This window comes from Octodon degus, unplaced genomic scaffold (assembly GCF_000260255.1).
Source record: "Octodon degus isolate 3935 unplaced genomic scaffold, OctDeg1.0 scaffold00049, whole genome shotgun sequence".
Taxonomy (NCBI): Eukaryota; Metazoa; Chordata; class Mammalia; order Rodentia; family Octodontidae; genus Octodon; species Octodon degus.
This window is the reverse complement of record NW_004524625.1, coordinates 3336362-3360237: the sequence shown is the minus strand read 5'-3', so window position 1 is coordinate 3360237 and position 23876 is coordinate 3336362. Positions and strand designations below refer to the sequence as shown.

Here is a 23876-nt window from a genome sequence, read left to right as displayed (position 1 = left end):
GTGTCAAAACACCAGTGCCCAAAAAAAGAGGGCATTCTTCTGCCAGGGCATGCCAAAAAAGAACAGCAATCCACCAGTGTCCCTCAAGAGGGATGTGAAGTCACTATTGCTCTACAAGGGGAATTTTATACCACTGGTGTCCCCAAAAGGAGTATAAATCCATCCTAGGTCCTGTCCTGCAGATAGACCCCTTCTAACACTGAGATCCCTCTCTGGCTGAATCCTCTTGAGGTCTTTGAACAGGATACATTCCTCCTGTAGGTCTTTGGAGAAAATTTAGCTATGCTTTGTATTCTCCTCCTTCTTCTTCTTCTCTGTGCCTAAGAGTGGGAATGGTGGGCAGTGGTCAAGGAAGGATATGGAAGGACCAGTGAGGCTTTCCACAGCACCATTCTGGCCTATAAAGAATGTCTACTAAGGCACTTGGCCAGGGGACAGCAGTAGTGTGTAGTCCTGGTTGCTCTCTGGGGTTCACAGGCTTATCACATCCTGTCATTTTCATAGCATTCCCTGCTTAGAAACGTGGCTGGTGAATATCAACGTGTAAGAAAGGCAACTCGGAGGAGGCCAGAGTGTAAATGGAGCACTTCTGTCTCCCGTCACCTGAGCAGGTATTGGGTGTGTCAGTGACACCATCTTAAGGTGGAAAAGGAAAAAGGAGCCAAGATCTTATATCACACACACATTTCCTAATACTGTCGTTGGCTGACTCCAGTGAGAGCTACAGTGGACACGGTCTCTCCCAACAAACACCTTTTGTCCTTGAGGGGAAACTAGAGCTGAGAGCAAACATCTGAGTGCACAGAGTTAACAAGGAGTTGAGTTCCCCTGTGTGATCTTGAGGTGTTTATACTCCTTCATGGGCCCCGCGTCTGCAAATGGCATGGGGGCAGGCCACTACAACCTTCTGGCCCAGGTTGTTGGAGCAGGATGTCTCTTGAGATGGCACATTGGCATCCCAGAAAGGGATGCTGTCTAGTTTAGGACCCCCAGCCCTTCCCTCTCCTTTCCCAGAGCTGGAGGAATCAGCAACAGTGCTTCCTGGAGGGTGGGCAGCCACACAGGTCTGGGTGGCATAGACACCTGAGTACATAAAGGCATGTGAGACCCAGCTCTACTGACACAGCAGGAGGCCTTCAGGCAGGCCACAGACACTCCCACTGCAAAGGGATTCCTCGTTGCCACTGCTCTAGTCGGGTCATCTTAGCCACTGCCCAGAAGAGGCCCCACCCAACCACCCTGCCCTATCTGAAGCCCATACCCCCAGACCTACTCGTTATCCCCAAACTTGGTTGTCTCCTCCTATTCACAAGGCAACATTCCACAGGCCTCCACTGGTCACAGGGTTTGGCCAAGGCAATGTTGTTCTTGGTGTTCTTGGACATGTCTTGATGAACCAGGATGTTTCTGGCAGAGTACAAGGGCCGCTCTGGCTCCAGGGACCCTAGCTAAGACCCAGAGGCTGATTCTCCCTCTACATCCCCAACCCATGATACTGAATTCCCTACCTCTCATACTGACATGGAATTCTCCAAAACACACCCTGGTCCCTTTGAGCCACTGTTAAGAACACTTTGGACTCAAGCACTCCAACCCTCATCCTCAGACCAGCTTGGCTGGGTTGGTACCGAGCAGGAAGGAGGTCCCTAGTGTGACCCCACACTCCCTCCCTCAGCAAAGACACTGTAGGCCAGAGGATGGAACACATGCTTTATGTCCTGAGATGAACAGGGCAACTTGAGCAAGGACCCAGAACTCAAACTCCATGTACAAAAGGGGTCTGCCCTCCTCACCCAGCTGACAGTGCTTGACCTGAGAGAAGCAGCAAGTCCCGTGGATTTCAGAGGATCCTGTTCAATGCACAGTGGTTTGGTAGTGCCCAGTAGTAAGAGACAGGTTGTCCCCTGAATTCCTCTGCCCCCATGGTACAGGGAAAGTCATAGCAGGGGTGGAGCTGGTCTGCATGTCCAGGTGTGCAGGTGGTTATACTGCAAAGGCCACAGCCAGCCAGGGTGGGAGCCACTCCGGTTGCCAAAGATGCACAGAAGGACATTCCAACTTCAGTGGAAAACAGGCCAGTGGCCCAGAGGGCGCAGTCAGTGGTAGAGGCCAGCACAGCCTCCTGCCTGGATGCCAGAGGTCTTCCCAGGTTCCAGGGTCAGCTGATGGATCTTAGCCCATGCCACCTGGAAAGCAGGCCAGAGCCGCAGCCTCCTCCCGTCACTTGCCACTCCTAGAGCCCCGCTGTCTGCTCATGGCTGTGAGCATCTGGCTAATGTAGGAGGTCAGGAGGTCATCCATCTTGTACCCCTGGATGCAGTGGGGGAGAAAATGTTGGAACACACAGTGAGCCATGACCAGCTGCTCGGTCCCGGGTATTCGACCTCACTTTACCCAGGACTGAGGCAGACCCTATCCAGCCCACGTCCCCCTCTCTGCACAGCCAGCAGCCGGCTTAGGTGCTAGGCTGTTTGACATTAGGCTCCCAGTTTCCGCCCCTCAAACCTAGGATGCCTCCCTCTAGGAGTGACTGTAAAGGCTTCCAGATGAACTCTGCCTCAGAAGTCTGAACTCAGTTCAGGAGGTCTCTTTGCTAATGGTTTGGCTGCTGAATTCAGGAGCCAAAGGGCTACAGCCACAGGCTACCGCAACAGCTGTCGAACGAGGAGTCTGCTCCCCTTCCCCAGACCTAAGCCAAGCCTCACACCGACCTGGCTTTGGTCCAGACCTAACCCTTGACCCCGACACCGGGGCCACACCATGCGCTCCAGCTTGTTTCATTGGCCGGAGGGTGGGCAAGGCCCCGGGCCAGGCAACAGGGAAGAGCTCTCACCAGGGACGTCTCACAGAGCAGCTTGCTCCCGCGCACCAAGTTCCCAATGGTGATGTGGAAGTAGGTGTTGCCGCTGCTCCAGTTCGAGATCTTGGTGAAGGGGTGAGTGGTCAGGATGTCCTGGGAGAACAGAGGGACACGAAGCTGCCGAGCAAGCCTTGCTCCGCCCAGCTCCAGCAGACAGGCAGTCCTTCACGAAGACCTCGGGCCCTCAGATGAAAATCAGCACAATGGGGAGAGGCTGGCTCTGCACAGAGCTGCTCACTCTGGGCCAGCCACACAGACAACCAAGAGAGGGCAGGAGGTGGCTGGGAACTTTGAGTGGAAATTGCAAACTTGTGTGGCCTTAGAGAGCTGACTCTGTGGGCCTGGAGGAGATGGCCAGGGAGAGTTTGAGGCAGGAACCAAGAAGACAAGACAGAGCCTCAAGGAACACAGTGTACCTGGGCTGGTTCATAAACCCGAAAAAATGTCTGAAAAGAAATGATTAAGAGAAATAGGAAAAATAAAATAAAATAAAACCATGTAGCACATGAAGCCAGGAGAATATTCTGGTCATTAGTGCTTGTCCCCTTCTGCAGACAAGGCAGGATTGTGCTCTTTGGGCCTCTTGGCAGGACTGCTCTAGTCCTTAAATGTGCAGCCACCCCAACACAGACTACCATCCTGCTCAGCAAGGGCAGAGAATATTCTGGAAGGAGGAAGCAGCTTGCAGCAGCCAGTGGTGCTAAAAAGCCAAACACTGGAGGAGCTCATGGGATTTAGCTCCAGGAGACTGGGCAAGGGCTCCAGGGGAGCAGTGCTGGTGAAGCCAAGAGGGGCAAGGTGCAGGCAGGACAGTCCCGGACAAGCTTTCAGGGTGCAGGGAGAAGGCTGGTGAGTATGGGCAGAGACCAGCAGGGCTGTTTCTCGGGCACCAGAGAAGCCCAGCCCAGCGCCCCCTTTCCCTGCTCACCTTGGTTCGGGGATCAATGAGGCTGACCCCATACTTGTTGATGGCAATTAAGAGGATCTCAGGGAAGTTTGGCTCTGTAGTTTGCTAGCAAGGAAAGATAGAAAAACCATCAGATGGAGGCCAAAGAAAGCATCAGGGGCTGGAGTGAAGCCCCAGGCCTGTGGTCTGCGTGGTACTGGGGTGCAGGCTGCCGGGACCTCATGGTTCCCACCTCTGCCATGTCCTCGGTGCCACCCCACATTCCTCTGCAGGTCCAGCAGCAGTTCCTCCCCTGCTCCCTCACTTCTCTAGGGACATGTGCTATGTTCTTTCTCTCATCTGTGAAGTGCCCTTGCTGAGCTTTGCCCCTGCCTCCAGCTATGTCCGTTCCTCTGCTCCTTGCACAGCCACACGCGCCCACAGCCTCTCGTGCCAGGCTCCTCACACTCTGGTTCTGGTCAGGGGCTCAGCTTTGTCCACCTGGCAGCTCGATCAGCCATCCAGCCCCACTGTGCCTGTTCAGAGGACCTGCAGGAGGACACCCAGCCCCAACACCGACTGGCCACCCTGCCCCTCACCACAGTCTGTCATCTCACTCCTATACCCAGACACGCTTGACCCCTGCAGGCCCTCTAGGCCTTCTCCTACAATGCAGGCCCCTTGCAGGAGCACTCCCTGGGACCTCCCTGGAGAGCTCAAGTGTCACGTGCTCCAGGCACCCTGCCCTGGCCCTCTCCTCAAACTTTCTTACCTTTGTGAAGGCCTCCACTGGCGCCTTCCATTGCTCTGGCTCACCTGCATGTCTGCCTCTCCTGCAGGCTGATCCTCTGCTTCCTTCTCCCCAGGGCTGAGCCCTTAGCTGAGACGCTGAGCTAGAGCAAGGCTAAGGGTACTTCCCCAACAGGACAGTTGCCCAGGGCCATCATGTTTGCCTCAGTCCCAGGGAAGAGTTTCTGTGCCTTATCAACCCTCTGTCCTCCTCATTGAAGACCCCCGATGGCATACCTTAACCTCAAAGAAGGCGGAGCCGAACGTGGGCCACTTGAAGATGAGCTTCAGGAAGGCCAGCTTGGCCTCCTCCTTGGACTTTCCTGCGTGCTTGTTGAAGTAGGCAACAATCGACTGCACAAGGAGGCGGGTCAGGACGGAGCACTCCCAGCCCTCCTCCTCCCACCATTCCTGCCCACTTCCTGTCTGCACTGCCAGGGCCAGACACAGGACAGGCAGTCCTGGAGGGCCATGGGGCTCCCACTGCATCCTAGTTAGTGGACTTTTTTCCCTCCCCTGGGAACACAGGCCACTGGTATCAAGTCGCCCTCGTAACCAAGGCAAATTCCTATCAGTGTCACCTAACCCTTTGCACAAAGGAGTAGAGAATAAGGCAGATGAAAGCAGAGAGGCATGCATAGGAGCCACAACCAGCAGCCCCCAGTCGGTAGCCAGCACATGCCACTGCACTCCTGGTGTGCCCACAGACCTGTTCTGATTGCCTCCCCCATGCTCACCCGCTTCCAGTCATCAGGTGAAATCTGTCGGATGAGGTCCTGAGGTACCAGCTCCCTTAGCAGCTTAGGGATACTGGGGAAGTAGGATTTGTCCTCCTCAAATTTGACCCTGTAGATCAGCGCGCCCAGCTGCAGGACCTCCTCTCGTGTGCACTTGTGATAGCCTCGGAGGTACTTAGGCAACTCCTGCCAAAGACACACGAGGTCACAGGCGTAGAGGGACCCAGAGGCAGCAGGCTCCTCCCTTAGTCCCCAAGACTGGGAACTCCTGCCTTACCCCTGCCATCACCTTTCTAGCCTCAGATGACCCTGTGCCCTCCAGGGCAATGGTGCAGGATAGGGTGGTGGCAATGTGCCTGCACAGTTGGCACACGCTATCGTTTCAGTGTGGCCACATCAGAACATTGTCCATCTCCCCGCTTAACAGTCCAGGAAGGTGGGCAGCCACATTCCACAGATGAAGAAACTCCATGCAGCAGCTAGTGGAATTGGGGTGGCTCCACATCTCTGCTCTCTGAGTTCTGTCCTCCCTGGGCCCGTCAGTCTGCCTCCTCCTCCATGTCCCCTTGGGAAGACCAGCTTCATCAGCAGTGCCAGCCCTCCCCACCCCCAACCTAGACCCAGAAACAGCATCTGAGGAGGGGAGCACACCAAAGCAAAGTGCCACCATGGCACACAGGCTCCCTGAAGTCATAGGACCATCTTAGATACTACTGTAAATGCAGAGAAACTGAGGCCGGCCTGAGGACACACTGCTGGTCAGAGCCTGTGTTAGCTGCTGTCCATCCACCTTTCCATCTACTCATTCATCCTCCTTGTCCCCATTTATGGGTCACAGCTGGGCTCTGCTTTCACACAGTAGAGCAAAACTGTAGCATGTGGAAATAGCAGGCACAAAGCTCTGGGAAGCTCACCTGGTAATAGTGGAAGATGGAATCAGCCATCGGGTCCTTGCCTGGCACTGTCGTGGTCCACAATTTCTTCATGAAGAACACCTGGTAGGTGAGCGAGGGCACGATTCCTATGGTACAGGGCAGCTGGTCACCCAGAAAGTCCCGGCATAGAGGGCATCCAGTGCTCTCCCTGACGAGGTCTTTGCTTGGGTCCCACACAAGTGGGCCCGGCAGCAAGGCCCTAAGTCAGTACCTGCCCTCTCTGGGCTTCAGGGGACCCCAGCACCCAGCCTCATTACCGTCCTTGATGGGCCGTGCTTTCTTTATCCAGTCTGTCAGGTGTCGAACGAAGTCAAAGAAGAAGTCATTCTCAGGGACGCTGATAACCTGTGGATATGTCATTGCAGTGCATCCCTTTTAGTTCAACAATTCCGGCTTTTCTGACATTTCCAGCCAAGTGGTCCCTTCTCAGAAAGAACTCTCCCAACTTGAAGGGGTTTCCATACATCACATCTTTCCAAATATCAGACTTTGACCTTTCCTGGGCACAGGGCCTCACTGGGGTCACCTTTGGGTCCTGGCACAGGGACAGTAGTGAACTGGATGTACACAGAATCACCATGCACAACCAGAGGATGCATCTACTCCTGCTGCACAGGATCGGGGAGCTTTCCCTTGGGCCGCGCCTTCACAGCTCCACAGGTGAGGCTGCCAGGGACAGAGGCGGTGGGCGCTACATTGAGGCAGATGCACCTGGGTCTGAGTCTGTGCGTGCGGTCCCGGATTAGCTACTTAGCTCTCTGGGCCCTAGGTCTGCGGTCTATGCAGGGAGAAAGGTCACACTGCCCTTTGAGGCTCATTTCTAAGGTTAAGTGGCCCCAGCTTGGCAGCTGAGGAACCAATGAGAGTGAATTTCCAGAGTAGAAGGGCTGATCAAAAAATATGGCATGTGTTTAATTTTTAAAGTTTATTACAGTGAAAGCACATGGCCATTAGTCACCCTCAAAATACTCTTCCTTGCATGAGACACACTTATCTATCTCTTTGTTGCACTTTCTGAAGCATTCCTGGCAGTCCTCTTGTGTGAGTGTCCAAAAATACAGCGGCTACTGCTGCTGCGCACCGTCCAGCCAGAAGCAGGCTCTCGCGCACGTCACAGCGCGTCCTCAGCCACCACATCCACCTGACCTGGCACCGTGCGGCTCCTGGCCTTCCTCAAAGTGAGAATGACCACAAAAGCAAACGCTCGGAACTGATTCAAGACATCAGGGCAGCCACAAGAGTGCAAATGAGCACCCGAGAAAGAGGACTTCCACAAGGGCTTCCGAAAGTGGCAGGAAAGAATGGAACAAGTTTGCTGCAAGGGAGGCCCTGGGTCTCTTGCTGTCATAAAACTTGAATTTAAGCATTCGCCATGTTTTTCAATCTCACATGACAGGATCCTGGTACATTCAGAATGTGCGGTTCCTGGGCACACGGCTCCCTAAGAGCGTGAGCCTGTGTACAAGGCCTCAGGAGGCAGATTGAGGCGTGGCCCTCGCTTTAAGGGGAACAGATGGGGTGTCAGGAGGTGGGCACAGGGGCATGTCCAATGCCACCGTGTCTGCCCTCCCAAAAGGCCCAGAAAAACTCCCAATAGCTGGCAAGCAGCTAACGGGAAGCCAACCAGGGACCCACCTTGTCTGCAATTTTGACGAAGAGGCTGAAGCCCTCGGAAGACTTGAGAAGCAGCCGGGCGGCTATGTTCTGGCAGAAGTCCTTGGCCTTGGTGCTGGACTCCACCTCAAAGGCCTGGGGACGGGGCTCACTTGGCTCCTGCAGGCCTGGCCCTCCCCTCCCTGCCTCTCTGCCTAGAACTCCCCAACACCTGGACCTCCCAACACAGGTCTCTCTGCTTCAACACACCCTCCCTCCCAAGGGGCTTCTCCCCAGCTCCAGAGATGAGCATAGCAGTTCCAAGAAAGGGAAAACCAACTCCTGCCTCAGTCCCCTCAGATCTCATTGTCCTTCACTTTTTGAGCAGAACTTAGACTTGGCCTTGACCTCCCAGTTCTGCACCCGGCCGCACAAATATGAGTGATGGCAAAGGCCAAGGCAGTCAGAAATGCAATGATGAGGACAGAGGCCTGAGGAAGAAGAAAGGCAAGTTCCACAGAGGGAGGGGAGAAGCTGTGCAGACAGATGAAGGACCTGAGAGTCTGGTGATGCTGGGAGGAGAAGACAGCAGGACAACTCAACCTCTGGAAGATAGGACCAAGGTAGAAAGGACCCTGACCACAGTGGGTAGAGGGACAAAGGGGGCAGGGTCCTGCATGCAGGAAAGTGGGCTCAGGCAACTGAGGCCTCTGTGCTCTTGACTGGAGCAAGGGGCAGGAAGGTGAGGCAACAGTGTGGCTGGCAGGTGATGTGTCAGGGCCACCCTGTGGGTCTGCCAAGGGCACCCCACTCTGGGAGCCAGGGCCCCTCACCTCATCGGTGTCATCTGGGAAGTAGACCTTGTGGAAAATCTGAGTGGTTTTGTGCTGGATAGCCTCCACCTCTACCAGGTGTGGAGGGTACTTCCGGGACCCATTTCTGAAAATGGGGCAGGAGAGGATGGGGTGGGAGGAGATGGGTTCATGGAACCACGAGGACCAGGGAGAGAAAAAACCAGAGATGTACAAACCCATGTGCTGGCCATGCTCCCTTCTGCAGTGGGTCAGCACTTCACCCGCAGAGCCCCGTGGACCTGATCTGGGAGAGCGGATTCAGCACCTCAGTAGAGGGCTGTGGAGAAAGCCTAGAGGTGGCCCAGGGTGCACTGTGTGTGCCTCCCATACACGAGGGGCTCAGGGACAGGCTCCTGTGGCTATGTGGCCATACTGTCATTGCCAAAGAGCTTGACCCACATGCTTAGGGTGGCAACTTTACCTCAGGGCTTTCTGGAGCCGCTGCAGGCAGTCGATGGCCAGTGGGCAATGCTTGCGGGACTGCAGAAAGCGCTGCACATGAGGCAGCAAGATGTTGCTTGGGGGGAAAAGGCCAGTGCACAGCCAGAGCAGCTCCCAGCCCCGCTCCTCGCTGTACCTGCAGGAGCAGCACTGTCAGAATCCGGGGCCCTGGGCTCCTCACCTGACCTGAGCACAGCATGGACTGCATGTGTGGGCCCTGTGACAGGCAGGTCCAATTAGGGCTCTGCAGAGTGTGGTCCCCACCCAGGCCAGTCCACATGCTATCCCCATAAGTCCACGTGGAGACAGACAGGCATTCCCACCAGCCTGGAAATTCAGTTCTCAGCACTCCGTTGGGAAGATCCCAGGAGAGCTCACGAGCTAACCCCCCTGGGGTCCCTCAGGCACTGCCTGGGCTCCTTGGGCAAGGAAGGCATCTAGCAAGAGGTGGCTTTGGCCTGGCTTTGAAGATGAAGCAAACTTAGATGTGCATAGGAAGGGGTAAAAGGTCATGACCAAGAGCAGTGTGCACAAACGCTTGCCAGTGTGAACAGAGCCGATGCGTGGATCCAGGGTGGATGTGTACACAAGGTGGAGATAAAGAGAAGGACAAGCTTGAGGCGGAAGAGAAAGGGTGGAGCAGGGATTCCCGCCTCAAGCTGCCCCATGAAGGGGGAGATCTTCTAGGTCCCAAAGATCCAACCCAAGAGGATTTCCAGCAAGAACTTCCCACAGCGCAGCCGTCCCAGAGGCCCCAGGGCTGCAGGGCTGCGCAGAGGAAGCTCCAGCAGGGGTCAGGAGTGGCAGTGGGAGGGACTGGGCTGTGACCTTGGGTGGAGCCTGCCATGGATGCTGGCAGGTGGTCCCAGTCTCAAGCCAAGGAGGTCAGTGCAGCCCCCACTGCCCCAGAGGCTGCAACCTGCACCTCATACCTGATGTGGTTGTCTGTTAGCTGCTTCAGGATCTGCACATAGGCCTCGTCCTTCAGGGGCTCAGCCTTCAGGGCCCCCTCAAAGATCTGGTCAGTGAGCTCACTGACGGAGCGTGCCCTCTTGGAGGGGTAGTCGCCCATGTACTTCAGCACAGGTAAGAGGCGTCAAGGAGCCTGTGAGGCCTAATGTGGGCTTGGGGGATGGGCGGCAAGAGGCCTCAGGCCACTCGGTCACAAACACACACACACACACAGACACACACACACAGACACACACACACACACACACACACACACACACCGCCACCTCCTCACAGGCCCAAGCCCAGGTCCTCACAGGGCAGGGCAGACCCTCCCGGCCTGGGGACACAACCTAAGCCTCCTCACAGGGCCCAGGAGCCCTTCCCTGACCCACCTCTGCCCACAAAGGTGCTGAGTCACTTTGTGCCTTGAGGCAGCCCTGCCTCTGCGCCACAGCCTCTCCTCTGTGTGACCACGCCCCACTCATCTCCCTCTGCCTGGCTAAGTTCTAGCCAGCTTCCAGGTCTCAGATCAGATGCTGCTTCCACCAGGAAGTCCTCCTGGGCACCTCAGGCTGGGCCAGCTCTTAGTGCTGTCCAGGGCCCTCACAGCCCAGTTTCTGGTCAGCATGTTGGCCCCAAGGCCAGGGGCAGCTCTGGTCACCGCTCTAGCTCTACAACTAGCCCAGCACAGGGAACATTTCTTATTTGCCAACCAAATGGCAGGGTTACAGGAGGCAGTGGGGAAGGCACCCCCTTGCATACATGGTCTCCTGAGAAGACAAGAATCCTGTGGCCTTGGGGTGCCCTGCTGTCCCCTGCCCTGCCCCTCCCACCCACTGCCGGTGTGGATATCAATGAAGGCCATGCAGGCCTCCTGTGACAGCTCCTCACTGCCCAGAATCTTCTTGAGCAGCGCTTGCTTGAGCGGTTCCCGTGTGTGGCTCCACAGCCGGTCCTTGCCTCGGGCCTTGGACACCATGACACGGCTCAGTGTGTGCTTGGGCGGGGGTCTGCCATGGACAAGGACAGTCAGCATAGGGGCAGGGGGTGGGGCAAGAAGACCTGCAAGAGGTGAGACACCTGCCCCACCTTGCCACCGGGGATGCAGGTGCCACTTCCTGCAGAGAGCCATTGCCTACCCCACCCCGGGCGCACTGGCCACAGATGCCCATTCTCCTGCCCATGTCTCCAGCAGGACTGAGGGTGCAGCCACACAGGTGAACATCAGGTGTCTCCAGGACCTCCTGGGCAGGCCAGTCACTATCTCAGGGAGAGACAAGACTGACAGAAGGGCCAGCTGGTTGGACAGAAACTGCCCCCTGCTGCTCTGCCCAGGCCATTCTCACAGGTGGGGGCTGCTGCTGCCACCATCACCACTCCTCCAGCCATCACCTGAAGTAGTCGTAAGAAAATTCCTCCAGTGTGTAGGGCTTGCTGCGCACCTCAGGCTCCACTGTATGCAGCTGCAGGAGGCGGATGACATCCTGCCTCTGATCGGGGGTCATGGTGACCAGAGCCTAGAAGCCCAGAGATGGGGCCACTGTAGTCAGCACATAAAGCTCGATGCCTTCCAGCCTGGGGGTAGGGAGGATCAGTTCCCTGGGCTGGACCCCATGGCTCCACTAATCCTGGGAGCTCCTTTCCTCCCTAGGACTCACAGCCTCTGCTGCCTCATTGTGCAGGGCTCTGGGCTCCCCAGAAGAGCCGGGCTCACCCTCCTGCTGTGCCCCTCCCCTCTCCACCAGGTCAAGGATGCCCTTCCACCAGGCCACACTCCTCTCTCCCCTTCTTCTTCACAGTTCCTCCTCTGACGTCATCCCTAGGTCCCCACTACAAGGCAGGAGTCCCCTGTGGCCTCCTGGAATGTCTTTACAGAAGCTGCAGATCATTCCTCTATTACAGTGCCTCACTCCATCTTACAGCTAGAAGAGGACCGAAGAGGAGCCTCCCACCCCGACCTCACCAGGCCACATACCACTATCTCCCGTGGTGGCATGGTGACAGTGGGCATGACGTATACGCAGTCTGTGGGGAAGTCCCCACGCTGCTTGTTCCTCTCATTGATGCCATTGGCCCAGCCTGAGTTCATGACCTGCTCGCCGGTGTCATGGTCCAGGATGATAAGGTCTCCCTTGGCGAAGCTGAGGAAGCCCGAATCCTCACCAGCTTCAAAGCAGAGAGGAACAGGGCCATGGGAGGCAGAGAGAGAGAAAGGCTGAGTTGCAACATCTTTATTTGGGTTCATGATCTATAAAGCACTATGCTCCTGAAGAGCCAAAGCTGTTTGCCTTGGGTCTGCTTCTCTATCATCCCACCTCCACCCTGTCATGACCCTAAACCACCTTCTGTGGCTCCCCGTGGCCCTCAGAAGAAAACCTAAGCTCCAAGCCTGTGGTGAGTTGGTCTCCCTGACTCCTCTTCCTCACCTTATGCTTCATCCCCTCCCTCAGACCATTCCTCTCAGACCAAGCAGCCCTTCCTGGACATCCCAGCTCTCTGTTCTGCATGTGCCCTGTCCATTTCCTGCCTCAGCCTCTGGGCTTCCTTGCTCCCTGCTCCACCTCTCTCCTCACACTCTGATTGGGCCTAGGTGGCTCAAAACATGCTCAGTCAGGGTGATCCCTATGTTGCTGTCATTTGAAGGCAGAGAGTTCAGGAAAATACTGAGGAAGAACCCTGGTCTGATTTGAGAACGTGGAGGAGATAGGTATGAGGGACAGAGAGAGGGAATGCAGAGTCATGCTGCCTTGCCCGTGTCTGGGGGGGCAGGTGACAAGACACTAACAGCCCCAGTACTAGCCAAAGCCAAAGCCCATGGTGCCTAACGCCCCTGCCACCACTCACCAGGGTTAGGGTTGTCCTGGAGGGCCACCACATACTTAGACCTCTTCCGGAGTCCCTCCAGGAAAGTGACCACCAGGTCACGGATGTCCTCAGCATTGCTGGATGTGAAGGTGTACTCGTCGCCCTTCATGGTGGCCAGTGTGAAGCTGGGGGCTGTCAGTTTTGCTCCCCTGCAGGACCAACATGGAGAACAGGGCCCGGCCGGGGTCAGTCCTGCCCGGCCGGAGGGAGTCTCAGCACAGTCCCAGTCAGAGCAGCCCAGCGAGAGCAAGACACGGCACTCCCTGAGGAGACCAAGGCCAGCCAAGTGAGCAGCCCAGCCATGGCAGATGAGGCCCCTCAGCACGGCCTGGCCCAACCGGTGACACATGGCCAGGCCAGACACACCTCAGCACCACAGGGACACAGCCACTGAGCAGCCCACACTGGCCACATGCCTGTTCCTCTCTGGGTCCCGCTCACCCTTTGGTCTCAGCCTAGATGCCACTTCCTCCAGGAAGCCCTCGTGACACTGGCCCTGTTCTAAACTGGCCTGCTCAGTAGCTGCTGGCTCACTGTACAGAGCACTCGCTGTCACCACTGCACACCGTGTGCCAGGTCAGAGCTGGACAGCCGGGCCCCAGCAGACATGCCCGGAGATATTCCTGCTAGCTCAGGGCAGATATGGGCTCACTGCCCTCGGCCCATATGCTGCACTTGTCTGTCTACAGAGAGCTGTCCTGCATGCAGCCCAGGGTGTCTGCATCGTGACTCGCAGCTGCACCCTGCACCTCACTCCCCCATTTGCCTGCCTGTTCCCCCTCCTACCTGCTGCTGGACACAGCCATGATCTCTGGGAAGGACAACTCCAGAAGCACTTGCTCCTGCTCATCCACAAAGTAGACGCCTGTCCAGTTGACAGCCACAATGACATCATTCTTAGGGAGGCTGGGACCTGGGACAATGATAGAAACTCTGAGAGGGACACCCCTTTCTCTGGGGCCCACCCTCTCCCAATCCCAAGCCAAGCAAGGAGAGTATAGTGGCTTCCAGGTTATCATAAAGAAACTGAGGCACAGAGAGCAAGGCTGCCCTGCAGTCCACAACCCTGGGGCAATGGGAAGAAAGGGCTAATCAAGGAGCTCTGGGTGGCCCCCATCCCCGCCATTGGTCTCTGTGCAGCCCTGGACCAGTCCCTGCCTTGTCTCCATGTGGGATATGGGAGGGTTGGGGAACAGAGCCCCAGGGTTCCCTCTGGCCTGGTGTCTGGCGACAGAGCAAATGCTCAGTAACAACAGCCCGTACTGACAGCTCATGTGTGTTGGTGTAAGCCACACCCACCTCAGCTTCAGCAGAGCTGCCTGCTCCGCCCTGAGCTGCCCTCCCTTTAGTAGGTGCTCTCACCATTCCTTTTTTTATCGAGTTCAATTCAGTGTATGCCCTGGAGTCACCACCAGCCTGTGACCCTCAACCCTGGGGCCCACGGGATGGGGGCTGGAGGACACGAGGCTAGGAGCACCTGAGAATTTGTAGGCTTCATAAAACCTGGAGAAGAGCAAGGGCCACTTGAAGCGGGCATAATTGACTACATCTTCTTTGACCTTCTGGGCATCCGTTCTCCTTTGTGCATAAATCCCCTGGAGAGGAGAGAGGGACAAAGGATAATGTACAAGCTCTAGAAACCAGAGGTCCCCACTTAGAGCCAGGGCTGGCCAGAGCTACAGCCCCTGCTATACACCACGGCCTTGCTACCTCGCACCCCACCCAGTCAACATCAGTGAGCCTGTGCGAGGCTCTGTACCCATGTAGGTGCCGAGGCATGAGCTGGAGAAAACAAAGGGGCCACCCGCACCCCCAGGAGCTCCCAGGTCAGCAGCAACAGGAAAGCCAAGGAGCCCAGTCAGGGCCCAGGATCCAGCGGAGATTTGCACCACTGCAGAAGAGATAAGGGTGGGGCACTGTGGGGGGAGGGGTGGCACAGAGAAGCTGGACCCAGCACCGCTGATGACTACAACTGCAGGAGTGGGTTCCTGCAGAAAGGCCCTGGTGAATCCAGGAGTCAGACATCAGTTCAGAGGAGGGACTGGATCCTGGAGCTAAGGGGAGCAGTAAGGGGCACCACTATGCTCCCAGCTAGAGTTTCGATTCTCTGAAGTACTCTCCGCAAGGACTCTATGAGGTTGGAGTGGCATGGGTGGGATTAGAGGAGCGTGTGGCCCAGATGGCATGTGCACACAGGCAGATGAGAGGCGCTGTGTGCGCCTTGGAGAGCCGAGACAGTGCCACGCCAGGAACAGCCGGCGTTTGGGGCGCAGGGCTTGAGAATGTGCTCACCAGCTTGCCAACCTAAGCTTAGATGTGTGAGGAAAGAATACCTGTGTATGCAAAGAGAAAACCACACATAGATGTGCTAACAGTGAGAATCCAGGTGAGGTGCGCACCACAGTTCTAAGTTTTTGAACATGCAACTTCTCTGTAGGTTTGAAATGATTTCAGCATAAAATGTTTTCTATTGCACTGGGCCCCACCTCAAATTCATCCATTGAAGTCCTATCTCCTCAGGAACCGTGTTTGAACAAAAGATCTCCAAGAGGTAAAGTTAAGGCTCCTTAGGTTGGGGTCCTAATCCAGTAAGCCTAGTGTACTTAGAAGAGGGAATTTGGGAGTATGCTGTAATCCACGCTATTCAGGAGACTGAGACAGGAAGACCACGAGTTTGAGGCTGGGCTGGGAAACTCAGATTGTCTCAAAAAGATTCAAAGAGCTGGGATGTAGCTTAGTGGTAGAATGCTAGCCTAGCATGTGCAAGACCCTGGGTTCAATACCTAGCAAAGAAGGAGAAAGAAGAGGTGGAGGAGGCGGCAATGGAGGAAACCCGGACACAGATATTGGTGAGCACAAAAGAAAGACCACATGGGAGCAGGGATGGACAGCTATCAGCAAGCAAGGAGAGGGCCGAAGGAGAGACCAGCCTGATCTTGGACTCGCAGGCCCAGACCTGAGATGTGCTCTTGTGCTGTAGTGCCTTACTAAGGCAGCGCCCCCAACACACACACACACACACCAGGGAGCTGCGGTCCAGAGGAGAGACAGCTCAGCTGTGGTTCCAAAATGACAGAAGTAGTTTCTGTCCCATTCATGACTGTGTCTCCAGAATAAAGTGAACATGGGAACAACAGTGCACACCCAGTATAGGTCACGTGCGTCTTGTACATGCCACAGGTCATGTTCACGAAGGTAGGGCAGAGCGTCAGCTGGACTGGCTCTGGCCTCCACCTGGTGGGCGTCTGGGGGGTTGTGCAGGTGTGGCCTTGGGCATCTGTGTCTGTTCCCTCTGCCCCTCCTCTCTGGTGTTGCTCCCCCGTTCTGCTTCTTGACCCCCAAGAATGGATTAGTTTTCTGCCATGATGCTGCCACCTTGGAGCCAGCTGACCATGGACTGGCTCCCCTTACAGCACAAGGCAGATTAAACCATTTTCCTTTAGGTTGTGTGTGTGTCTGGTACTGTGTCCCAGCAAGGAGAAAGCTGACTTCACAAACCCCAAGGACACACACACAGAGGTGGAGGCTGAAGATGGAGACCACAGCAGAGTAAAAGGCTTCAGGGGGTGGTCAGACAAAAAATGGGAGAGAGGCAGGGGCGAAACAAACAAACCGACAGACAGAGACAGACAAAGAACAAAGACAGAGAGAGGGATGCGGGGGGAGGGTCACGCAAGGGTAGAGATGCTGGTGCTGGACACGCTCTGAGCAAGCAAGTGGGCTTGGAGGGAGATAACTAGGGAGCGAAGGGGGCTCTGGTGAGGGAGAGGAATGAGCTGGCTGGGCGAGGGGCAGGGGTGCCCCGGGACCCTGCACAGCAGATGTGCACAGATCAGTACTGTGCATCTGGGGGCACTGGAGGTGGCCCTGCTGCCACAGCCAGGGTCCCAGCCCTTCCCCACCTGGATGCCCCTCTCCCCCTCGGGCAGGTTCCTTAGCTGAGGAAGGAACTGCTGCTCCACTGCTGAGTAAGGGGTGTAGGAGACTGTGTCTAGAGTGGCTGAGCAGGCAAGTGGTTGGGGTCCTTCAGGCAAATGAAGGGACATTTCCTAGACACCTCCTCCCTCCACTCCTGCACAGTTGTTCTTGGCAAACAGCTCTGTAAGCAGCTGGTACAAAGCCAGGGGGGCATCGCCCCACTACCCACAGCCTCGGGCTTCTGCAGGAATTGCAGGACTGGGTCTGAGTCTGCTTTGCATCCCTGGTACCCAGCCCAGCAAAAGAGAACACACCAGTAACTGACATTCAGGTAGAGAAAGAGCTGGGAGGCAGGAGGTCCTAGCCCCAGAAGCTCCTCAGACAAACATCTGCCGAGGGAACCATGACCTTGATGGCCTGGGTCTTGACCCTCCTCCAAGCCCTCTCCTGGTCTTCCTACCTTCTTGTGGGCAGCAATGGCCAACTGGGCCCACTTCTCAAGCGTCTTCAGGGGTGTGATCTCGCGGTCAGGGATGTAGGTGGGCACAAGGTTCAGGAGGCGCTCCAGGATCATTTCTGAGCCATAGTCCACAAAATACTGCTGGGAGGCCAGCTCGGCCAGGTCATCTTCCTAGGGGAGGAGATGTAGTCACACTGGTGGCCCATTCCCCTTTGGGACATTCTTCTAGACTATTGGTAGCCCAGGCCCTTTCCCAGCCCTGCCTCCTTTAGGTCTGGGACCCTGCTCTTTGGGACCCTGTGTTCTTATTGCTTCTCATATGCTCAGGGGACCTGTGAGCTTCCTAAGGGCAAGGCCACTCTCCTGCCTTCTCCTGGGTCCAGCTGTTGCTGCACTGGCAGAGCTGGACTCTGACCGGAGGCCGGTGAAATGACCCAAAGAGGCCAGCCACCAAACATTCAGCCCCGTGTGACAGCAATTGGGCTAATAAATGAGAGAAGGCGGTGCACCTGTTCTGAAGAAGGAGAGGCTTTGGAACACCGGGAAGGGTCAGCGATGGGCTGATTCCCCATCACCATCTTCGCCATCAGGGCTGTGCATCTGGGGGACAGCCAAGACTGCAGAGCGCCAGGCAGGTGCTAGACCCTGGCCTTTCTCTGCTTGGGCTGGTGAGTGACACCTAGTGATGCCTCGTACCTGGGACCCCCTCCCAGGACTCCAGCAGCAGGGGCAGTACAGAAAGGGGCTGGAAGTCCCCAAGGATGTTCTTTAAAGCCCCTGCCCCTGCCCCTGCCCCAGTACCGCATCCTCACAACCCCTATGAGGAATGGGGGCTGAATCCCAGAGAAGCCAGGAGAACTTCCAACTGCACTCAGTCCTATCTTAGCACTAGCTGTTAGAGGGTCACAGTCAGTCACACGAAGCCCAGATTTGGAAACAGGTAACTGAGGGCCAAGCAAGTGCAGGAGAGTCCTTCTCACTTACCTTTTCACACCTGTACTCTCCAAACTTGACCCCTCGAACCACCTGCTGGTAGATGAGGTTGGTGGCCACGTTGTCCTCTGAGGGGTTGTGCCAGGGTGTGAAGACCTCTTTGCGAAAGAAGAGCCTCCATGGTGCATTGCGCTCTTGGGCGCCCTGCTCCTTGGCATACTGCTCACACTGGGAAATGGCGTCCATGACATGGTCACTGCCACTGCCTAGGGAGGACACCTGCAGACACAGAGGAAGAGCGGCAGACACAGGGTCAGGGTGAGACTCTGAGGAGCCATAAACTGTGTCAGGAGAAGCCGAAACATGCCCTGGGTCCCCAGGAGGCAGACACAAAAGGGAACTGCAGGCCCAGCCGTGGGCTTGCAGCTGGTATGCTTAGTTATTATCTTCCTAGACCCAGAATCGGGCAGTTATGTGGAAATCCCCATCTCCTAGTGTACATCCTGATGAAACTTGTGGAGAAACTGCCACTGAAAACATGGGTGTGTACAAGAGATCCAGGGGAACCGTGCCCAGCCACAAGCTCTGTCCCTGGACTGACCAAGTCGAGGTGAAAGCCCTAAGGCCTCAGGCCAACCCGGTGGGAAAGCCTGCTGGCGGCAGCTAGACAACAATCCTTTGGAGGTGGCCCTCATACCAACTGGTGGAGGACAAGAGGAACAGCAAGCCAGTATGGAGCTCCCTCTCCAGGTGGCATCCAGGAGCAGGGCTGGGAGCACTCCTTCAGCCTGAGCACACACCACGTTAGGGGGCCTAGGTCTCTGCTGCCGAGTTTCTCCCTGGTGCCTGAGAGCACTCTGCCAACCTAGTGAGCCAGACCGATTCAGGTTACCCCTGGCCTAAGATACCTGCTGGATGTCACCTAAGCCAGCAAGCAGCACACTGGGACAGAGCCAGTGGCCTTGCCGATGGCACCAGAAGATGGTACTGCAGGTCGTCGTACCTTATCAAACAGGGCGATATAGAGTGAGAACCCAAACCGGTCCTTGAGAGAGATCTTGTCAGCCAGGGCATTGCACAGCTCCTTGGCTGTGGTTGCTGAGTCTGTCAGCAGGGTCTTGGTGGTCCCATCCATGAATGTCACAGGCAACATGATGGGCTTCTTGGACTTGGTGGCCTTGAGGGGACCAAGAGGTTTACAGGTCACTTTAGACCAGCCTACTCAGTACTCAAGTTCCACCTTCTCTGTGGGGCTAAAGCTACCCTCAAGCCCTAGGACCTGTGCCCTGCTCCACAAGCCTCCTGGAGGGACCACTAGGCCTCTCCCCCAGAGCCCTGGTTGGGATGTCAGGTGCTGTCACAGCCAGGACTTCTGTACTCCTTCCACACAGCCATCATGAGACTGCAGGATAGCACCATCACCCTCGTGTGGCCATCAAACCGCTGTGATGCTGATGGTGTCCCCACACCCAAGTCTCTGGCACATGGGACTTGACAATCCCCTGAGGGCTGTCCTGTTCCCAGGGGCCTGGATTCTGGAATTTGAGGGTGGGCACTTGAGGAACTGCTGGATCCCAAAGTGGGGAGCACTGGGGGGCACCAGAGTACAGTGCGTGCACTGCAGGGTCACCTGCAGCTCCAGCCAGCTGGGTGGCTGTGTCCGTGTCCCGTTGACGAAGGTCCTCCTCAGCCGTTCCTCACAGTAGGGGGCATAGCCAGGTGGTCCGCCATGAATGAAGTTCCGAAGGAACTATGTGGGCAAACCAGGTAAGGCAGCCCCTCCCCTCAGCCAGCCTCCCCACCAACCATAGTGGCACACTCGAGACTGCTCATCGAGGCAGCCAGGCTGCCCACCCTTCTCTCTCCAGCTGTGGTTCTCCATGGTGCTTGGACCAAGGCCAGGAACTGTGCTTGGGCCACAGAATCACACAGTCCAGTGCCACCTGCGGTCCTCCAGGCCTCATGCCCTACCCCACACAGGCCACTATCCCTCTGCCCAGCAGAAGTGTCCTCTGGGACCCAGTCTAGATGGACACCACCCCTTTCACCCTCACAGCACCAGCCAGCACCCAGGCCTGACACTGAGTTGGATTGAGGTGCCTGCCCAAGACATGGCCCAGGGCCTAGGACTCAACCTAACTAGAGCAGGGCTAGGAGAGGACAGAGCCAAGTGGTGATTTCATGGGCTGAGGGACTCCAGGCTGGGGCTGGGCGGGTGCCCCTGCTGGGCTCTTTCCCACAGCACTGGGACAGGACCCCTCTATCCCAGACCCTCTCTTACCTTGACAAACTTCTCTGAGGGGGCAAAGCAGCCCACACAGAGTGACACAAGGATCCAGCCACGGGCATAACTGCTCTTGGACGGGTTGTGGGTGAGCTGCTTGCTGATCTGGCAGTAGATCTCATCCCTGTGTGGGAGGGGTCACCTCAGAGGAGCAGCCGACCCCTCCTAGCCAGCTGGTGCCACTTGCCCAGGTCCATTCTGGAGGAGTCAGCATGGGGCCAGATGGGGAGCCCCAGCTGAGCAGCCACCAAAGGGAGCACTGACGGGCACCACAGCCTTGTCCAAAGGGACAAGACCAAGCAGAAGCCCATTCCCAACTCCAGTCCAGAGGCCATAGCCAGGCCCTGTCTGGAGACTCGGCACAAAGGCCGTACTGAGAAGCCCAGCCCAGCTCTTCCTCATCCCCGCCCCCCAACCCCACAGACAAATTTGCTTCTCCAACCCCAGCCCACAGTCAGGCCAGTGGGGACAGCTCCTACCGACGCCAAGGGGTCTTGGGAGCAGGAGGACCAGGGACGCGCACCTAAGTCCTAATGCTTGGGTATTTCAGCAGTGAAATTAAAACCAGGAAAGTAATTTTTTATTTTCATTTGAAAATGATCCTTCCATGATTTCTGTACAGAAAAATAAGCTGAGGCTTAGAAAAAAGAAAAAACTAGGACAGGGCATGGCACAGTGAGGCTCTGGTGAAGGGTAGCTGCCCTGGTCACTGCTGCAGTGACACTTCTTCCATCTGCAAGGCTTTGAGTTCTGCACACCCAGAAACAGGGACGGACCACCGGGGGCGTGCCTGCTTGTCTTCCTTTTCCAAGGCCAGGAAGAAGGATTATTTGCTTCTGTGGCTTTCATATTTTGAGAGTTCATGGGCCAACAGACTTCAATACATTCTTGAAGTTGTCAGCTTTTTACGGGAACACAAACATTGTGCACATGCATTATGCACACACACACACACACACACACACACACCCTGAGCACTATCCTACTCATTTCATAAAACAATGGCCATTTTAAATACCCAAAGAATTAAAATGACAGCCAAAAGAGCAATCCTTTAAGTAAGTAAGTAAGTGTGGCTTTGGTTCCCAGCCTATTGGAGACAAGTGAAAGCCTACCTCCTTCCAGTGGAGTTTCCAACCTGACCCACTGACTTTACAGACTGAGAGACCGAAGCCAGGAAAAGGCAGGATCAGCCTTCCGACAGCACCACGATTATTTCCCTTTGCAGCCCAGGCCTGGAGGACCAGCAGCCACAGAGCCAAACACAGACCTCTGGGCTCCCTCTGTTGCCAAGGTGATGGTGCCACACTCAGCAGCCTAAAGGCCTCGGGCCCCGTCAGGAGTGGGGCACCCGGTGTGGCCCTGCTGTGCTCTGGCACTGACCGCAGCGCGGGCCGCAAGATGCCGTTGCCGATGATGAAGTGCAGCTTCTCCAGGTTGGAGGTGGGCCGGTCCTCCAGCATGCTGTTGCCCTGCACTGTGGACTCCCCATCATGCAGCCTCTTGGTCACCTGGACCAAGGGGACAGGTGTGACCAGGGCTGGCGAAGTTCAGGGTGCTGCCCCTGCCAGCCAGGGTCCCGGCCTCACCCTACAGCCCAGGAATAAGCCCACCAGCTTCTGAGATACAGCTCATCTGCAGCCTGCTCGATGCCCTGCACCCAGCCCCCCAGCCCAGGCAGGCCCTTCCAGCCAGGTGGGCCCTGCCCCTCGGGTTCTGAGACCCCACTTCGCTGGGATGGGCCCCTCGGACATCTCTGGCCCCAGAGTGCAGCCTGGGTTCCAACTGTTGCTCATTCAGGCCCCAAACCTTGTTCTCTGGGGATAAGTGGCCCTCCCTGGTCCCACATAGACACAGCAGCAGCCCACTCTGCAGGCACAGTGAGAAGTGAGGGCAGGAGTGTGTGGTGCAGATAGGATGGGTGGGGAAGGTCCTGCACCCTCCTCCCAAGGCCCCGCAGACCAGGCACTTTCTCGCCTAGGCCCCTTGTTATAGAGCAGTATAGAGCAGGGATTTAAATTTGACTCTATGTGGCTATGAGACTAGAGAGGACAGGACAAGGGCAAAGGCAACACAGGAGCCCCTGACCTTGAAGTAAGGGATTAAAAAGAGGCTTCCTGGAGAAGGGAACTACCAGGCAGGGAAGGAGGAGGAATTTCCAGGGTGTGTGGGCAGGGTCGGGGAGCTGACCATGAATGCCATGGCCTATGTCTGTCCCATGTGGATCCCTGCAGCGCAGGGGGCTTGGAGCACCAGGGCCAGAATAGAGCTCAGAAGGTGAGGGGACCGAGTGAGGGGCTCAAAGCCACCAGTGGTCTTGGTGCTCCTTCCAGGAGCCTGTGACCGCCACAAATTTCCCACGTCTGAAAGATCCTCACATCAAATGCCATGTGGGATGACTGGCAGAAAGCACCCCCCCCACCATCTGCCACCAGACCCTCGCCAGCTCTGGCTTCCTGCTCTAGGAAGCCCCTCTGCTACAGAGCCCAGCCTCATTCACTACCTTTTGCGCACTCTGCTAAACCCAAGCATCTACCATTGTCATGCCCTTGGGGACAGGTAGTGTTGTCCACTATTGTGGGTCCCAGCTCAGCCAGGTGACAGCCTAGCCCTCCCCCTCGGTACTGTGGTACTGCGCTAAGATGCCAGACCCGGTCTGCTCCCACCTCCTCTGTGAGCTTAGACTTCTTCTTCAAGGTCAAGTGTACCAGCTTGTGCCTCACGCTGCTCTTCTTCTGCCCTTCAGGGAGCTGGGCCTGCAGGACCAACAAAGGTCAGGGCCAGATGACTGCACAGCAAGGACACAGTCACTGGGCAGTGGGGCTATGCTGGGGACCATCACGCCTCCACACTGATATCTACGGGACACCGCACACGGCCACCCCCATCCAACAGGAGAGAGGACAGCAAGCTGCCTGGGTCCCTGCCAAGTTACCACAGGTGCTGGTTCTGATGACAAAGCCTGTCTGCTCTGCCACGTGGCCCCTCAGTTATGCTCAGAACTTTACAGTTTGCAAAACTTGCATACTTTTGCTCCCACAAGTAAACAAAGGCAGGCAGGCTGGGAGTGAGCACTGAGGCAGGGAAAATTGTAGGATGCACTTCTGCCAATGGCATTATCCTCACTGGCCGCGGAGGGCCACCTGCTAGGGGCACCCTGGCCTCACCTCCCCCTCGCCCTGTAGGGCCTGCAGCTCCCTTTTGTACGTCTTCTTGCCCAGGGTCTCATAGATCTTGGTCATCACGGGGATCTTCTCACTGCCATCACTCATGGCTGTGTGGTACTTGGGCTCTGGGAGGTCCCCCATGAACCGGAGGACGGTGATCCAGACTGCCAGTGCCGCCTGGGAGCAGAGCACATGTAGGA

General features: G+C 56.4%; 1 protein-coding gene across 2 annotated transcripts in view; it reads right to left on the bottom strand.

Annotated features, from left to right (window-relative positions):
* Positions 1-1705: 1705 nt before the first annotated feature.
* Positions 1706-23876, bottom strand: part of Myo7a (myosin VIIA) — a 68424-nt gene continuing 46253 nt past the window's right edge. Inside the window, exons 25-49 of one of the 2 annotated variants that reach the window (XM_012515042.2) lie at positions 23677-23853; positions 23176-23265; positions 21893-22020; positions 20507-20633; positions 19856-19975; positions 19229-19402; positions 18277-18504; positions 17293-17463; positions 14392-14509; positions 13701-13827; positions 12894-13177; positions 12025-12215; positions 11442-11566; positions 10902-11059; positions 10028-10181; positions 9076-9231; positions 8634-8739; positions 7843-7956; positions 6465-6552; positions 6187-6293; positions 5273-5458; positions 4773-4889; positions 3789-3872; positions 2834-2953; positions 1706-2310 (exon numbers count right to left, since the gene is read on the bottom strand). In XM_012515042.2, the coding sequence (XP_012370496.2) occupies positions 2221-2310; positions 2834-2953; positions 3789-3872; positions 4773-4889; positions 5273-5458; positions 6187-6293; positions 6465-6552; positions 7843-7956; positions 8634-8739; positions 9076-9231; positions 10028-10181; positions 10902-11059; positions 11442-11566; positions 12025-12215; positions 12894-13177; positions 13701-13827; positions 14392-14509; positions 17293-17463; positions 18277-18504; positions 19229-19402; positions 19856-19975; positions 20507-20633; positions 21893-22020; positions 23176-23265; positions 23677-23853 (3540 nt within the window). In that variant the 3' untranslated portion in view covers positions 1706-2220. The remainder of the gene's footprint in view (positions 2311-2833; positions 2954-3788; positions 3873-4772; positions 4890-5272; positions 5459-6186; positions 6294-6464; positions 6553-7842; positions 7957-8633; positions 8740-9075; positions 9232-10027; positions 10182-10901; positions 11060-11441; positions 11567-12024; positions 12216-12893; positions 13178-13700; positions 13828-14391; positions 14510-17292; positions 17464-18276; positions 18505-19228; positions 19403-19855; positions 19976-20506; positions 20634-21892; positions 22021-23175; positions 23266-23676; positions 23854-23876) is intronic. The other variant, XM_012515043.2, reaches the window with a different exon arrangement.